At 40.2% G+C, this 19,364-nt stretch overlaps 1 protein-coding gene across 2 annotated transcripts in view; it reads right to left on the reverse strand.

The window, feature by feature from the left end:
- AP3B1 (adaptor related protein complex 3 subunit beta 1) overlaps nucleotides 1-19,364 on the reverse strand; it is a 165,605-nt gene that overhangs the window by 115,300 nt on the left and 30,941 nt on the right. For both annotated transcript variants that reach the window (XM_075410692.1, XM_075410693.1), the window contains exons 6-7: nucleotides 10,077-10,143; nucleotides 890-1,069 (exon numbers count right to left, since the gene is read on the reverse strand). In XM_075410692.1, the coding sequence (XP_075266807.1) occupies nucleotides 890-1,069; nucleotides 10,077-10,143 (247 nt within the window). The remainder of the gene's footprint in view (nucleotides 1-889; nucleotides 1,070-10,076; nucleotides 10,144-19,364) is intronic.

Raw genomic sequence — 19,364 nt, forward strand, 5'->3', positions numbered from 1 at the left:
AGGGACACTTTTCACATCTTTTCATGCAACTGTACAAAGTCCATCTTCAACTACTGATGTAAAACAGTATATGTATCAATGAATATGAATATATACTTCTGTAAACATGAATTAGTTTCAAATTAAACGATAAAACCTGAACATTAGCAACACCCCCAAGCCAGTAATAAACAACCAGAGCTGTGGAGCAATTTTATACAGTTCTTTCCAGAATTATTCTGTCTTTTAATTCAAATTGCTATTCAGAGTAAAATCCCTATTGAAACCAACATTAACAGCATCAATTTCTTGAGCTGTCTACTTTTTTGTTGCTAGAGGTGATCGGATTTGTATCTTGAATATCCCTTTTTATAAATTTTAAGTAAGAGTATATGCATATTTACATTATATAAATGAAAATACCACAAAGTTTTTTGCAGTCCACATCTCAAAAACATATTCAGGTCTCCACACAGTCTCTTGGCACATTAACAAAGCCTAGACAAATAACATGATGTTCATCATGCTGTGACACTCGGTATTTGTATCTACAGAGAACGTAGATTCTATCCAGTTTCAGGAGATAATGGAAAACCATTCTAGCTCTGACTCACATAAAGTCTCCTAGAGCAAAGAGCCATGTCACTCAAAGAACTACCAGGACTCTCCCTGCTGCCCATGGGATATGCCCAAGGTAACAGGTTACATAGCCTGGAAGGAGAACGCTCATGCTCTGAAGAAGGGTAGCTGCCTCGTGTTAGAGAGCTCAGAGAGCTAAGACTTACACATTTGACTTCTATTTTTATTAAAGTCTGCATAAAAATGCATCTTGAAAGACTAAGTATACCCAACAATTGAAGTAATTCAGAATGCAAGCACACAACAGTTATTTAAAAAGTCACAAACTTACCTTCCATGGGCTTACAAACTGTGTACGTGCATATCGAGTTAACATGTGGATTATAACAACTTGACCCCACTCTTCCACATCAACCAACAAGTTACAGAGCTTTCGGTAATTCTTGTGAATCAGATCTATTCTATCTGGACACACTTCTTCAAATGCCATCACAACGCTCCCAGCTACCAGCTAGAAAACAAAATACAAACCAGAAGGTCAGTGTTCCTTCTACAGTTCATCCACAAGTGAGAATCAGAATTAATACCAGCAATTCTCAGCAATTTTAAATTGTTTCCATTCAGTGAAAAGAAACAACAAAAAAAATGCATCTTTTTTAAAATAGAACTGGGGTAAATCTATTAGGACAAAGAAAACATTTGTAGTTTCTATTACACACATAAATCTTCGCTTCCAGTGCTGACGACACAGTGCAATGTAAGCATACATTTTTTCCCTTACAGTTATAGTTTCCAAACAAATTATTAGAGAACTTGCAATTAACTCAGAAATAACAGGAAACAACAAGAAGTATAATACAGTGATATGACTGACAAGGTCTATCGGGATTCTCTTATCAACACTGGCGTGATCAAACTAAAGAGGAGCCGAGGTAAGTCTCCCAGTACTACTGGGATCCAAACTTCTCTCCTGACATGGCCAAATTAACTGTCATATGAAATTCTATATTTAGAGTTTCATGAATACACTTTACAAAAAAAAGGCACAAAAATCAGCAATACAATACAGAGATATATTAATACTTTCCCTCAAAGAACACAGGCAGAATTTCTGCATGTTGTTCAGTGCTTCCCTACCAGTTCCAGAATTACAGGAATGGATCATTTATGCCCTCCTATGTCCTCACACAATTTTTTGCCTCCATAAGAAATAAATCTTCATGTATACACAAAGATCCTCATACTGACTATGATTATAAACATAGCTTTGTTTTCATGAGAAAATTAAATATTTTCTCAACATTCTATCACCTTAAGCTTATTGAAACCTTCTGACAGGGTATTGTCTTTTAAAAATAAAGAAAACAAACATATATTGAAGTTCCTGTCAAAATTCTGGTAGCAGCTTACTTTAACTGTAGGAAAACCTCAAAAGCTGACCATGCATTGTAAGGACATGTTATTGTGTGCCTGGAATTACTGTTCTTTCTCTTCTAATTGCTTTAATTAAGATTTGTTTTGTGTCAGAGTACATGTTAAGTCAAATAACTAAAATGATGAGACTTATGTGAAGCAGCTGATATGTATGCAGTTAGCATGCATGCAGTATAGCCTTCTGGCAGCAAATTAATGTCATATTCTATCTGAGCACTGGGGATCTGCATTTCAACCTCTAAAATTTCCCCAATGACTTAAAGTAAGCAATTAAATGGAAGTGCAGTTTATTGAAATGGTACTTTTGGAGAAATATTAAATACAATGATATTCATATGTTACATTTTTCTCCCTGTATTTGGCTGACATTTGGTTTATTAGTATGCGCCCAACATTACAATTGAAAGAAAACAGCTCAGAATATAGTCTTGCTATTATGCTAAATAAGTTTCAGGCTCTGTGGGGATTTTGTGAATTACCAATAAGAATAAACGTGAAGTTGCATTTATTGTCTCCAGCCCCATCCACATACTGGTACCTGCTGGTCCCAACAAGTATACAACTCATTCCAGGGAGCAAAATCTGATTATTTGATAGAGTTAAATAAAACGCACTTTACAGCTAAAATAATTTGCTATTTTTTGCTGTATCACAAAAACTATAGCTCTTTCGTTTGTTGCTGTTGTACTAAACTTTCTTCTTAATAATGTGCTGCAATAAGCTATTCTGTAACTAAAAATTGCTGCAAGTTGATGCTTAGGTGTAGGTTCAAAGCTCATCAGAAGACAGTGGTTAACTCCAGGCAAATCAGTCCCAAATAGGTACTCAGTCAGGCCAGATAAGCTGAGGATGGAAGAGAGGAAGAGAAGTTGTATTTTAGAACTCGCTTGCAGTAAAGCAATTTTATCACAATGCAAAACTCTGAACTACAGTTAAGGTCAACTTGCAGAAGACAGCGTGATAGACCCGAAGTTTTAGAAGAAACGGATGACACTTCTAGATCACACACACTTTTTTTTAGGTCACTGTCCCGTAGGCTTTATTATGGATATTCCACTCCTCAACACTACAACACAGTACAGGGTCTCTTAACAGGTTTGACACATAAGGGGAGAAAAGGAGGGAGGGAAGGAGAGGGGAGAGAGAGGGACTGACACACAGATCGACTTACAACTGTAAGAAGAGTGGCAGTTTAAAATTTAAAAATATCCTTTCAGGTTCATAGGTGAAGGACAACACAGATGCCAGTGTCTGACTGTAGTTCAGGCGTGGATACCCTTGCCTTTTACCGATACTAGTACTGCATACACATTTTGCTGTATTTCTCTTTCATTTGGATATGATAGAGCTTGAAAGCTGACATAAAACAATACATGTAACACTAGATGTTTTAAAACTGAGCACATATTCTATGAACTGCACTGAATTGTTAAAAGTTCAGTTACTGTAAAACACAACAATTTGATACAAAGAAATAACCATACTGAAACACAGATATTCTAAATGATTACTGATCTCAATTCACATCAGTCACCTACTCAAGTTTACAATAAAGAATGCTGTCAGTTCTGAAAGCTTAAAAGATGTTAATAGAAATTTGAATATACACTACCAAATACAAGAGATGCACTGGATGAACAAGTATTTTATTCCCGTGGTGAGCTCCTAGATTTACAAGTTAATACAGGAATTGTCATACGTCATGATAGTACTTAAGATCATGCTCCTCTCCCCACTACTGCATTTTCCAAAATTAGGCTTTTCATTTGAAAGGGGAAAACAAAAAAAGTCAGAATGTAAAACAGATTGAAAACACATTGGTAACAAGAGGATTTGAGAAAATTTCCTAATGCTTTCTTAATAAGAGATTATTTTCCATTTGACACTGTTTCCCCTATAATATGATCCTACTATACATCTAAACATCAGAGGAACAGCTAATAATTTTTGTTTATTAAACGCTCATCATTCCATAAAAATATTTAGAATTAAAACAAAATGATCCAATCAGAATATAAAACCAAAAATATCTGTTTCCAAAAAACAGTCAGTTAATTTCCATCTCACTGTGTCAATAGCAGCTTTTTGTAAAAGGAGAAAATATAAATCACTCCAACAAAACTAGCAATGAGCTCATCAAATTCAAATGCTGCCTTCCATTTATGTATTTTTTATATTAAAGCAATAAACATGGTTCATTTGTCTTCCACTGGTTGCCTCGTTTTTCTGTGCTGTTGCTATGAACTTCAGCCATTAGCTGTGCTCCAAGGTAAACTACATGAACCATCAACAAAAGTGACACTCAATCTATGGAGTTCATATTTTCTCCAGATTATCTATGCTAGTTGACAAGCTGGTAATGAAAAAAATCACACTAAGCAAATGGTTCCTCTAATAACAATAAATTTTCTATAAAATTATGAAGGGTACAAAACGTTTTCTTGCATCTATTTTGTCATGAATTCTAATTAATGCTACAAAAACCTGAGAGTGCTGGGTCATCACAAGAAGTGCATCGAGGTTTGATTTATAATACAGGGCAAGTTGGCCTATGCTGCCAAGATTCCTCTCTCTCAAATTAATGGCCACCCCACCTGCCCTAATCATACAGCCCAAATGACATTCCCCTTCTTATTTCAATTTTCTGGAGGAAAGGAAACTGGAAAAGATCAGTCATTTATCTTCTAATAGCTGGATAATAGACCTATCACAATAAAACATCTGCACAAACTATTTTTTTTTCCACAAAAGTGAAGCTTTTACTAACATTAAATCAGTAAGTTAAGAAAATATTGTCTTATCCACACATTAGGATTCTAAACTAACAAATTAACTTATTAACAGAAGCCTGCTGTTGAAAAGTAGAGAGCCCTGCTTTCTTTCTCAATTATCCCCAAATGCACTGCTTTAGTTTAAAAGATCATGATCTTCATTGCAAAGCCACCACCAATTCCTAGGATCATTTTTTAATCTAAGGAGTCTCACTTCACAAGAATCTGCCTTTCATCTAGTAACCATGCAGTCTGCAAAAGAAATCTCAATACTCACATGTTTGTATAACGTCTTTTCACCCCCAAAACAGAATTCATACTAAGTTGTATCTCTTATATTTAGGAGTAAATTATCACGCCAGAACAATAATAAATTTATTTAAATATTAGAAGTAGTTTAATGTGATTAAAATATTCTCATTAAAGGAAAAAAGTATTATTTAAGCAGAGGCTAAATGAAAATTTAGCCTTTGGAAAAGAGCATAAATCTCAATTAGCAATAAACAGATTCCATGCAACAAGCAAATTTACTGTCAGTCTTCACCCAAAACTTACCTCTATCTCTTCCCATATTACTTCAGAAAAGAGTTTTCTGGGGTCAAAGGATCAGGAATACTTCCTTGGGAATCAACAAGCATCTGCAAGTCTGGCCAACACGTTTTGAATTTTCTCTCTAACATTCTTCCGTCTTAGAACTGAATTTAAAAGCAGTGCTGCACTCTGTATAGTACCCGGTCCAAAACAGGAGCTATGATACAGGATAAATATACATGGCCACATACTAACCCATTTCTCTGTATGGGGCTTAAAAACTTCAGTTTATCATACAGCACATGCATTTATATTTCCACATAAACATCACAAACCTTCCTTACAATTGAGATATCTGCCAAATCTAAATAAAATAAAATCAAAGTTAGAGATACAAACCTGCAATAAATTTGGACATTTTTAACACATCCAACATCCATACAACTACATCCCAGCTAAAAGTCTACATTCTGCTTCTCTTTTTAAACATAGCTTTAGATACACTTTAGAATACTTTCATTTGGACTGAGGAATGCAAGTCACAAGTTCTTTTCACTTTACAGGTTTGGACAACGGACATGATTCCTTTTCAATATCGACCTGAATTTTTCTTTTTTTAAACTGCTGTAACTCGGATATCTTTAATGAACTTGATTTTTATTGTTGTTTACACAGAGTTGTAAAATTCACAGGCTACTAACACAATTCAGTTCCACAGTCCTTCACAGTACGGCAAAAGCAACTTAAGCAACAGACCTTGCTTTAAACCCTATGCTCCAAAGCTAGAACAACAGGATTGTTAAGTGAACAGAAAAAACAGAGTTAAAGTAATACAGAAGCAACCAAAAGAGAACTAGTTTCCTCTGAAATACCCAATTACACCTTCACACATGACTATGTGACCAGCTACGTTACTTTCTGAGAAAATAAATTTAGCATAAAATACAGACATGCTCTTATCTTCCTTTCCACATAAAATCATGTCAGCTGCTCAATTATCTAGAATTACTAGCAAAATAAAAGGAGCAGGCATTCATGCTCTTGTACCTGCTTATCAAAGTCTGAGGTCCTTTTTTCTATAAAGCAAAGGTAAAAACATAACTAGGAGTTTCTCAAGTCTCTATAATAAAAATACTTGTAAACATCTTATCTGTTTAAAAATTAAATAGACTGGCACAAAATCACAGCTTTGTTGATACACTCTAATTCCCAGTTAGCTACCCTTGAGGATATGTTAATGATGGTTTGCACTTGATAATTTTGCATCTTACCATAACTGAGAGCTTGGCTTTTAATTGAATCTTCATGTTAAGTCACTAAAGGACTATAGTTATCTTTCACTTATCGAAAATTTTAATGAAGTGCTGGGTTAAGGTTAGATCCCACCTTATTTTAAGTTTTGCTTACCTCAGCTTATATTAAAATTTACTACTGATTGAGACCTAAAAAATGAACACATTTTGTATAGTCTAATAAAATGGCTTAATTTTACTGCAGTAAAATTCCCATCCAGACATATTCTTGCTATTTCAAATGTAAAATGACTCTGACTAATTTAAACACATTGTGCCTTTTCCGTGCAAAAAACTGCATTAATAACCCATAACAGCACGTTGTCCCTGGGGAAAAAAAAAATCTGGTTTACATAAATATAGAGCTATCTATGTTTGGTAGCTGTTCTATCTCACTTCAATGTAGAGATTATGTCAGTGAGTTTCAAAAATCCTGCCTGAGGTCAAATGGTTATAGAAAATCAACAAATTATGAGTAAAAATCTACTTCTTATTATACCAAAAATTACTTGTTATTAAACCAAAGTCTCAAACATCCGTTGAACAACATTCAACAAATTGTTAATGCTAATAATCACACTCTCCCTCCAAACATGTCTAAAACAAACGGAATAAGAACAAAAAACTACCAAAAAAAAAATAAAATCACACAGTGAATTCTCCTGCATCCAACTATTACACACAACTCATTACAGCTTGTATAAAGATCATCAGCCCTTATGTACACAGAAATGCCAAAAGCAACCTGACATTTCCATCAACGGGAAAAAAGGTGGAGAACCACTGATGTTCAACAATTCCCAAAGTCTCTAAGATTCTCCCACACTGATAAAGACACTATTTAGTGAAAACACAATCACTTTCCCAACAAACTGATCTGCTGACATTAAATTAAAACTATCAGGAGATGACAACTAATGTTGATGTAAGGGAACAGCTTCTGTGCATTCAATTTGAAGGAACACAAAGATTTGTGTCAAGTAAATACTGGTGATTCAAGTTCCACATTATCACCCTATAAATTTCAAGACATCTGAATGTCAAACAGGCAATGAAAGCTGCAAAAACTTGAGAAATACCACTAATCAAACACATGCACTTCATAAGGCTATGACAAAATGCTGTTGTTATACAGCTCAGACCCATTTCTAGAATTCCTATGGCAACAAACCAAACCTAACTTTCTTCATGAAGACTGCAAAATATTTTCTAAAAGCTTTTGCCTTTATGTATGTAGAACAGCTTTTTTTTTTTCGCTAAGCTTCCCTTAGAGAATACAAAAAGGTAGTTCAATTTAATACAAATTTCCCAAGAGAAGCTTAAATGAGACTTAAAACGTAGCCAACTAAGGCTATATAGGCTGCCTATGTACACACCTGTACATAAAGACCACCACCTGTAAGCAGCTGCATCTCCTCCAATTTTAAAAGCTAGAAGTAGCTATAAGTGGCACTCTGTTTCCTTCACTGTGAGCAAATTGCTATGTTCTCCAATTAGAGGCAAAGAATAAGCTTATTCAGATTGGAGTTACCTGATAATAAAACACTTGTGCACTATGCACTTTCTGCCAGTAAATGTGGAGGCTGTCTGGGAACATTCAGTGGAACATGATAAAAGATAACTACTTAAGGTGAAGCTTTTCTGTGCTAGACTGGTCTTCCCAAAGCTAACATGGATTAAAGAGACACTGATCCACTTTAGATCACAACAAGCTGTGGAGTCTGGGATGAAAGAGCACATATTGATACTTGGTTTTGATTCATAGAGTCCTGAAGAGAGAATTGTATGTTTTTTTCTGGAAATATAATAATTCGTATCGCTTCCTGAAAAAGTAAAACTTCTGAAGTTCAGATGTCTCAGTCCAGGCTGGAACCAGGTCTTGCTAGGGAACAGACCAAGAGGAATCACAGGGAGGAAGAAGTTGCGACAGTTAACCATGAGGCCCAGAAGACCCAATTCTAGACCATCATTCTTAGCTTCTTGAATGTGCTGACAAAATAGCATAACTTTGACTATTGATTCAGCTGGTGTCTTCATTCATACACTGTCCATTATTCAGTGTCACAGAGGCACCAGAGTTGTGGCGCATACTAAGCATGAGCATTAATCCCCTTCCAAGTAACTCCAAGTGCCAGAATCAGTGTGCTAGGTAAAAAGAAGATCCAAACCTACTCTATATTTTTTTCCTCTAACATTTGGTTAAAGTAAATGTACAATGACTAGTTATTGGACAACCTGCCATTTACCATTAGCAATAAGGACTAGGAAACAGAGTGAAAATTCAGGGACTTCATTTTCCTGTCATCAGCAATAAAAAGAAACAAAGATGGCTTCTCAGCCCTTTATGCCTCCACAGGTATAAAGAATCTAATCTCACATTCAGAGATTGCATGCACACCAAGAGCATGAACCACGAAAAGAAAATACACAAAGAACCACTGGGGGGGCAACTCCACAGAAGCACAAAGGCCTCTGACAAATGAATACAGGTCAAGCATAGATGCAGTCAGGAGAACTAACTAACTGATTTACTGTCTGCTGAGCCATTAAGCTCTAACACTCTCCTTCAGTAACCCTTCAGTGGAAGTTGTAAGATGTCTTTAAAAGAACAGCACCATTTAGGTCCTAAACACCTATGCTGTGCTAGAACAACAGACAATACATACCTGCATGTTACAGAAACACTTGGCAAATAGGACACGAAGCAACACACTATCTAATACTTCATAATACTTTCATTTACTCTGAAAAGGATTACATTCACTAAAATAGTAATTGGAACAAGAAGAACAAGTAAATGTTTTAATTTACAACTCTGTTTTCTATTTGAAGTCTATCTTTGACTCCTCGCTCAATTACCTTTCTTGCTTAGACTTGGTAAACTTATTTGTAGGGTACATGAAGAAAAACAGAGTGTGTGTGACCACTGAGAGACATCCAGGAGTTCCTACAGAAAACCTGTACCTATTATAGGGCATGCAAAAAAACCCAGCAGTGTCAAATTCACAGAAAGTATCCCAGGACATCAGTTTTACTTACCAGATTGGAAGTGGGGATATTTGCAAGAACAAACAAGTGCACAACTATCATTGTTTAACAGCTGTACACACTACAAGGCAGACTGACGTCAACACACATATTGTGCCTTGTACAGACGTCATTTATTCTTACAGTACCACAAACAAATTGAAAGGACATAGCTAATTTCCCAATGAAAAAGAGTTTATACATAGACACTTCTACACTGATTCATATCAGCATAACTTTCATTTCCAAAATTAAGTGTAAAGAAGCATACATAAAAAACACGCTAACAAAACCAGATAATAGTCATAGTATAATGCATAAACACACAATGACACTTCCATCTAAAAACGTATAAAACCACATCAGCATGGGCTAGCAGAGTGTATTATGTACTGCTGAATAACAGCCTCACCAGTAAACTCTTTAAAAATATATGCATATGTAACAGCATATTGCTTCTTACCGTACTTCTATCCTTCAAAAGCTTTTCTATCACTTCAATCAACATTTCCTTTTGCTCTGGATCAAGGCTAAAAGAAAAAATAAAAACTCTTTTTACTCACTTGGTCAGACATATGCAAAATCAAAAGATTTGTTGACCTTTAGGCACAAGCCCCGAATCAAGAGTACTGAAGAAACCACTTCCAGCAAAATCAAGTATTCCAAAGAACTGATTGTAAAAGAACTTGACTGAAAATAAAGTTAATCACGGAATATAGAACAGAATTGAAGGTGTATAAAATAAAATTATAAAGATTATGTTATACCACTTACATGTGTTCTGTAAGAATCTTAATACTTAAACTTATAAAAATTTTAGGATTTAAGAAACATTACAACAGGCTAACCCATTAGGGACATCTTAACTGAGCTTCAGATGTTAAGTCACAAGAATCTCACCGCTTTTGCAGAAGGGAATTTCAGCATGAATGAAATCAGCAGCGAATGAACCTCAGGACAGATCAGAATCAGCTTTGTTATTTAATTATGAATACAACGCTTCAAGTGAGACACTTTATAAACTTCACTAATTTTAGCCAGTATGAGAACTCCAGTATTTGGACATTGTATTCAAGTGTACCCATACAAAACTCGTGTGCAAGCTGACGAAAAATAGAGTGCTTTACGTCCTATATAAATAGTGAAAACAGAGGAAAAACAGAATTATAGAAACATTAAGGTTGGAAAAGACCTCTAAGATCATGAAGTCCAACCATCAACCCAACACCACCATGCCTACTAAACCATGTCCTGAAGTGCCATATCTACACGTCTTTTGAACACCTCCAGGGATGATGAATCTACCACCTCACTGGGAAGCTTATTCCAATGTTTGACCACTCTTTCAGTAAAAAAATTCTTCCTAATATCCAATCTAAGCCTCCCCTGACGCAACTTGAGGCCATTGCCTCTAGTCCTATTGCTAGTTACCTGGGAGAAGAGACCAACACGTGCCTCACCACAACCTCCTTTCAGGTAGCTGTAGAGAGCAATAAGGTCCTCCCTCGGCCTCCTCCAGACTAAACAACCCCAGCTCCCTCAGCCACTACTCGTAAGGCTTGTGCTCTAGACCCTTCACCAGCCTTGTTGCCCTTCTCTGGACATGCTCCAGCAACTCAATGTCCTCCTTGTAGAGAGGGGCCCAAAACTGAACACAGTACTCGAGGTGTGGCCTCACCCGTGCCGAGTACAGGGGCACAATCACCTCCCTACTCCTGGTGGCCACACTATTCCTGACACAAGCTAGGAAGCCGGTGGCCTTCTTGGCCACCTGGGCACACTGCTGGCTCATGTTCAGCCGGCTGTCAACCAGCACCCCCAGGTCCTTTTCCGCTGGGCAGCTTTCCAGCCACTCCTCCCCAAGCCTGTAGCGTTGCACAGGGTTTCTGTGACCCAAGTGCAGGACCTGGCATTTGGTCTTGTTGAAACTCATACAGTTGGCCTCAGCCCATTGATCCAGTCCGTCCAGATCCCTCTGCAGAGCCTTCCTACCCTCGAGCAGATCGATACTTCCACCCAACTTGGTGTCACCTGCAGACTTACTGAGGGAACACTCAATTCCCTCATCCAGATCACTGATATAGATGTTAAACAAGACGAGACCCAAAACTGAGCCCTGGGGGACACTGCTTGCGACCGGCCGCCAGCTGGATTTAACTCCAGCCATCATCACTCTCTGGACTCGGCTATTCAGCCAGTTCTTTATCCAGCGAAGAGTACACCCATCCAAACCATGGGCAGCTAGTTTCTCCAGGAGGATGCTGTGGGGAACAGTGACAAAGGCCTTACTAAAGTCCAGGTAGACAACATCCACAGCCTTTCCCTCATCCACTAGGCAGGTCACCCGGTCATAGAAGGAGATCAGGTTGGCCCAGCAGGACCTGCCTTCATGAACCCATGCTGGCTGGGCCAGAACCCCTGGATGTCTGTCACATGCCCGGTGAGCACACTCATGATGAACCAATCCATAATCTTCCCTGGCATCGAGGTCAGGCTGAGAGGCCTGTAGTTCCCAGGATCCTCCTTCCAGCCCTTCTTGTAAATGGGCTTAACATTGGCCCCTGTACTCGTATTCAGCCGCCTGCCCCTTCTTCCGTAAGTGGAAGACCCTCCTTTTTTTCCTGAGTCCCAGGAAAAGCTCCCTGTTCAGCCAGGCTAGTCATCTTCCCTGGTGGCTCGTCTTGCGGCACATAGGGACAGCCTGCTCCTGTGCCTTTAAGACTTCATCCTTGAAGAATGTCCAGCCATCCTAGACCCCTTTGACCTTCAGGACTCTTTCCCAGTGGACTCTCTCAACCAGTGTCCTGAATAGGTCAAAGTCCGCCCTCCAAAAGTCCATGGTGGTGGTTTTGCCAGCCCTCCTCTTTACTTCGCCACAAACCAAGAACTCCATTTCATGGCCGCTAAGCCCAAGCTGGCCTCTGACCACCACATCTCCCACCAGTCTGTTAGTAAACAGCAGGCCAAGCAAGGCACCTCCCTGGTAGGCTCACTTAACAGCAATCTTTGCACCACCCTTTTCATACTCAAAGAGCAGAGAAAAAATTTCCAGAAACATCCATTATTGTCATACATGCTTCTTAGGTAGGTAAGGACCAACGTTTCATTCCAGATGTTTCTTCACCATGGATCTACAGAGCATGAAAGAATTCAAAGTGAAAGCAGAAGAAAATACAAATAGAAAGCAGGTACAAAGAGCCATACAAATGTGTAGTTCTATGCCTTTGAAAAGTCATTTCAACATGGACAGAATTATAGTTCGGTAAGGAATTATTTGGTCATTACTGTACACTTCAGTTTTAATGCTGAGTAACTGTTGTGGTTTAGCCCAGCAGGCAGTCAAGCACCACACAGAAATTCGCTCACTCCTCCCCCCACCCCGCAACTGGGATGGGGAAGAGAATTAAAAAAAAAAAAAAAAAAGGTAAAGCTCATGGGTTGAGACAAAGACAATTTACTAGGACAGAAAAAGAAGATAATAATAATGATGATAAAAGAATAATCAAAATAAGTGATGCACAATGCAATTGCTCACCACTCGCTCACCAATGTCCAGCCTATCCCCAAGCAGTGATCGCTGCCCTGTAGCCAATTTCACCCAGTTTATATGCTGAGCATGACATCACATGGTATGGACTATGCCCTTGTCCAGTTGGGGTCAGCTGTCCTGGCTGTGCCCTCTCCCAGCTTCTTGTGCACCTCCAGCCTTATTGCTGGCAGGGCATGAGACGCTGGAGTCTTTGACTTAAGGCAGCGCTACTTAGCAACAACTAAAACATCCATGTGCTATGAACATTATTCTCATACTAAATCCAAAACACAGCAGTAAATCAACTACTAAGAAGAAAATTAACTCTATCCCAGCCAAAACCAGGACAGTGATGAACTGCCCTAATGCACAGCAAATCCTTTCCAGTTACACATTAACAAGTGAGTATCCAGCTGCATTCTACTTCACTAAGCCTCTAATACACAGCAATACTAGGACATGCTAAATGGATAGCAAAACTTTCTTAAAAGTCACCATCAGCATAACAACAGCATTTTGTTCCATAAGTACTTTTACAATCACCTTTTGTTTCAACTTCTATTTTTGTCAAAAAAGGTTTACTGAATCTTCTGCCAAGGACCAAAACCTTAAGCAGAAAAGCCAAAAGTCTTTCTAATAGGCCTTATTTCAAAGTTACAAAACTGGAATAAAATTTAAAGAGAGAAAGAAGTGAGTACTTATTACTAAAAAACTTTGAAGAACACAATTTCGTTATGTGATCAAGAAAATCTTCAGTAAGGGCTCTGATAACTGAGTTCACATTGCTGTCCTTCCTCTTTCCTTATGTTTTAGATAAGGAAGCCAGCATTCTTGGAGAGAAAATAAAAGAACAGGCTAAAGAGCTCAGAGTCGTCTACTCCCATTACAGTATCTACCAGTAAAAGTACAGAATCTATTAATACTAGCGACTTTTAAAAAGTCCTTTTCCAAATCTCACTGCAAGTAGGTGTAAGTACATGTAGGGTTTTCGATTGATAGACAGAAGATACTCCTAGCTCTGAAATGCACTCTAAGTGAAATAAACAACAGGTCTGACATTTTCAGTGATAAAATTACTCCAATGTACCTGGCAATGCTGGGCGCATTGGGCACAAATGTTGCTGTTCACACTATGCCTGAAATCTTTTCTGTTTGATATTGTAAGCTTCCTGCTGTTAGGATTGATTGAACCACTAATGAACAAGCTCTTCTAGGTCAGACATCCATCCAAACACCATGACACCAAACGTAAGGAAGATTGGAGTATCGAACCTGCATCCAGAAGCCTGACTGGAGCACTAACTGAACTACAGTTAGTTCAGGATTATCAAATAAGCAGAGCAGTGATGGAAACCAAAAAACAAACGCAGCATACGGGCGCTACTAGAATAAACTGTTACTTCTCCTTAGTCAAATGATGTAGGAGAGTACATAAACTACTGACTGATCTTCACATCAAAAATTCATACCCTCCAGAATTCTGATTTTGACTAACTTCAGAGCAAATCTTCTGAAGTTACTTGCTCTCTACAAATAGGCCAGAAGACAGCCTTGCCACCAGTATATACTGTATCACTGAACTGTGAAGTTACCAGTCATGATTCTTGTTGAAACCTCTGCTGAGACTGCCTGCTAAAGACCCTTATTTGCAGGCAAGCCATCCAGGCCTGCCTGTGGACAGATTAACTTGATAGCCTCTTCACCAGTTCTGCTGCTTCTTCAAGTGATCCAGAAAATGATACTCCCTCCCTTGATCCTTCAGTAAACCAGGGCTATTAGATATGGCATTTTACAATTAAATTTTGATAATGTGACAATAAATGTTCACATGCTTTCTATAAGCAGTTCCCAAATCCTACTACTAAAGACACAATTGTTAGTTACAACTCCATTCACAAGTAACCATGAAGCTTATTCTAGTCCAGGTAACGGAGAATTTACAGCTACAGGAAGTTTGAAAACACACATTACAATGCCTATGATGTTTGCATGAATTGAAAACCTGTGAAGTACGTACAGGCCCTCTAAAGCATCATGGAAACCTTTATCGAACATTAGTTTCCTAAGTTCTCCTTTGCTATGTAAGCTAGACATCACTACCAGTCAACAGTTCATAGAAACTAGAAGGGAATGAGGCCAGTTTCTCCAAATTGTGCTGCTGTACTTATTTACCATGTGCTATGTTTTTTATCATAAAAGAATATCTTTCATTGTATTTGCAAGGATTATTTCAAAATCCTGCCACTGATATCATATAAGCATAGGATACCATAGGAACCAGAGATAGGAGAAAACAGAAGTGGTATTTGAGGATGCAATCATATCTGGAGATTTTAAAACTTTGTCTGTCATGAAGAAAAGAATTGGAAGCATCACTTTAAGTTAAAATTACATGGAATAGCCTGCTGTCCGCATATTGCTGTGCCTTGCTGGCACTAACAGACCATTACTAACAAATCCCTCCAAATAGTTTTGATGCAATCAGGAAACCAAAGGACATTCTGCATATGGAGAATAATTCAGGCCAAACAGTTTTTTGTGCACTGGAACCAGATGCTAACATAAAATAAACTACTCATATAGCAAGAAGGGAGGTAAAATCCATTCCCTCTTGCTAGGGTACATGATAAAAGGCATCCCTGCATACAGAGGAATACAGAGGTAGGGGAAAATCCAGTATCACCCAGCTACTCCCAGTGCCATCACAAGAAAGCACTTGGTTCATTAAAAAAAAAAAAAAAAAAAATGTCATCAGAAGAAAGGAGCCCCTGTCCAGGATCTTCGGAGAGCTGCCACAGAAAAGCCATCAGCCTCACGGTCCAGAAATGAACCTATCATGACTTCAAGCAGCTCTCCAGAGCACCTTTCAGATTTAAGGGTGTTACTAGCTGCACGGCTATGAGACTTACTATGCGATGCCATAAACAGCATTTTGGGATTGTACAAGACTTACTATTTGATGGTTATGGGAGAAATGCAAGGCAGGGAAAAGAGAGGACGTAAATGATTTTGGGATGAACAAGCATAAGACAATAGAGGAACAGGTGCATAAAAGGAGCCAGTTGTATGTAAACACTTTGCTGCTCAGCACGCTTGTCTGGCCATGCTCTGCACCTAATGACCAGAGTCTGTTCTATCTTCTTATTAAACTGTATTTCTAACTATTTTCCTGGGTGAAGAAGTCTCTATTCTGTATGCATGTGGGATATGGAGGTCTAAGCTCCAGCAACTGGAGTCAGGTCATGGGTTATAGGGACCCCTGCAACTGGAGTACCAGCAACCAAGTGTGTATGTCAGCGTGTGATTTCTAGATAATATCAAGCCAGACTAGGTGGCTTGGGAAGCAAGGTATTGCAGTGGGGCCATGGGTATGGGCTGCACATGTGTGTGTGTCTGAGTGAGACAAATGGACATGTTGGCTACCAAGAGGGATCAGGGCATCCAGGCTACTAGCAACTTGCAAGGTCTAGACGTTGACTGAGATAACCATTTCTGTGTCTCAGTCCCTCTGTTTCTCTTCCCCCTTCCTCTCCACTCACTGGGGGACTACTAGAGACAAGCAGATAAGCATCAGTTACCGTGTAGCCTGAGTATCTAAATCCAGCTACTGTGGGGTTCACAGTGGTTGAGTGAAAGGGTGGAGGCATGTGTGTGTCTGACTGAGGGGATCTGTAACAGCAAGTGTAGTGGGGTTGCAAGCATTCTGCGCTTGTACGTCCCAGTGCCAGCGACTGGGGATCCAAGGACAGTTAACTGGAAAAATACAGTATCTAGAATCATTACTGGGGGATCCGTATGAGATAGGTCCACATACACAGGTCCACTAATGGGTCTGCAGCCTGATCAGACAGAGAATGCAGCAGGATAAGGCTGCTGGTGATAGTTTTGTCTGCAAGAGTGTCATTTTCTGTCTGTGCTGATCTGTGTAGCTGGCTGCATGCATATGTTATATATGCATATGTGCTCATTAGGAATAAATGCTCACCCTTGCTACTGGTTGATCTGAGTGGGCATGGAACTGAAGCCGCCTCAGGCTACCATATTCAGAATCGTTAACACCTCTCACCCTCCTCTTTTTGGCACAGGTGAAATAAAATGGAAATAAGTAGTAGAATAAATGCCTGCCTTTGTTTTGGAAAGGTACAGATTTCTCTTGCCCCCAACTGTGTAAACCAGTAACCATCTCTTCGTAAAAGCTCCTCCACAAGAATTTCAGAAGAGGGAACAGGAAGAATTGGAAGATATGGATTTGCATAGATAAAATTTCTGCAGGTTAGTATTCATTTGTCACCTGCACAGCAAACTACAGCAAATGCCTTCAGGATGAAAGACACAGATGCTAAACACAGAAATCTTTGATTCACAGATTCACAGAATCACAGAATGGTAGGGGTTGGAAGGGACCTCTGTGGGTCATCTAGTCCAACCCCCCTGCCAAAGCAGGGTCACCTACAGTAGGCTGCACAGGACCTTGTCCAGGCCGGTCTTGAATATCTCCAGAGAAGGAGACTCCACAACCTCCCTGGGCAGCCTGTTCCAGTGCTCCGTCACCCTCAGAGGGAAGAAGTTCTTCCTCATGTTCAGACGGAACTTCCTGTGCTTCAGTTTGTGCCCATTGCCCCTTGTCCTGTCGCTGGGCACTACTGAAAAGAGCTTGGCCCCATCCTCCTGACATCTACCCTTCAGATATTTGTAAGTATATATTAGGTCCCCTCTCAGCCTTCTCTTCTTCAGGCTGAACAAGCCCAGCTCCCTCAGCCTCTCCTCACAGGAGAGATGTTCCAGTCCCCTCATCATCCTTGTAGCCCTCCGCTGGACTCTCTCCAGTAGCTCCTCATCTTTCTTGAAGTGGGGAGCCCAGAACTGGACACAGTACTCCAGATGAGGCCTCACTAGGGCAGTGTAGAGGGGAAGGAGAACCTCCCTCGACCTGCTGGCCACACTCCTCCTAATGCATCCCAGGATCTCGTTAGCTTTCTTGGCAGCCAGGGCACACTGCCGGCTCATGGTTAACCTGTCATCCACCAGGACACCCAGGTCCCTCTCTGCAGAGCTGCTCTCCAGCAGGTCCACCCTAAGCCTGTACCGGTACATGGGGTTGTTCCTCCCCAGGTGCACGACCCTGCATTTGCCTTTGTTGAACCTCATCAGGTTCCTCTCTGCCCAACTTTCCAGCCTGTCCACGTCTCACTGAATGGCAGCACAGCCTTCTGGTGTATCTACCACACCTCCCAGTTTGGTGTCATCCGCAAACTTGCTGAGGGTACGTTCTAACTCTTCATCCAGGTCACTGATGAAGTTAAACAAGGCTGGGCCCAGTACTGACCCCTGAGGGACACCACTAGTTACCAGCCTCCAACTAGACTCAGCACCGCTGATGACACCCTCTGAGTTCTGCCATTCAGCCAGTTCTCAATCCACCTCACCGACCACTCATCCAGTCCACACTTCCTGAGCTTCCCTAGGAGGATATTATGGGAGACTGTGTCGAAAGCCTTGCTGAAGTCTAGGTAGACAACATCCACAGCTCTCCCCTCATCTACCCAGCCAGTCATGTCATCGTAGAAAGCTATCAGATTGGTCAGGCATGATTCCCCCTTGGTGAATCCATGCTGACTACTCCCGATAACCTTCTTTTCCTCCACTTCCTTGATGATGGCCTCCAGGATAAGCTGCTCCATCACCTTTCCCAGGATGGAGGTGAGGCTGACCGGCCTGTAGTTCCCTGGGTCCTCCTTCTTGCCCTTTTTGAAGATTGGAGTGACATTGGCCTTTCTCCAGTCCTTGGGCACCTCTCCTGTCCTCTAGGACCTCTCAAAGATGATGGAGAGTGGCTCAGCAATGACATCCGCCAGCTCCCTCAGCACTCGTGGGTGCATTCCATCGGGGCCCATGGATTTGTGGACGTCCAGATCGCTTAAGCGATCTCTCACACAGTCCTCCTCGACCAAGGGAAAGTCGTCCTCTCTGTAGGCTTCCTCTCTTACCTCCGGGGCCTGGGATTCATGAGGGCCAGTCTTAGCACTGAAGATTGAAGCAAAGAAGGCATTCAGTAGCTCTGCCTTCTCTGCATCCTCCGTCACCAGGACACCCGCCTCATTCAGCAGCGGCCCCACATTGTCCCTAGCCTTCCTTTTGCTGCTGATGTAGTTGAAGAAGCCCTTCTTGTTGTTTTTGACATCCCTTGCCATCTTCAATTCCAGGTGAGCCTTGGTCTTCCTC

Source organism: Opisthocomus hoazin, chromosome Z, assembly GCF_030867145.1.
Source record: "Opisthocomus hoazin isolate bOpiHoa1 chromosome Z, bOpiHoa1.hap1, whole genome shotgun sequence".
NCBI lineage: Eukaryota > Metazoa > Chordata > Aves > Opisthocomiformes > Opisthocomidae > Opisthocomus > Opisthocomus hoazin.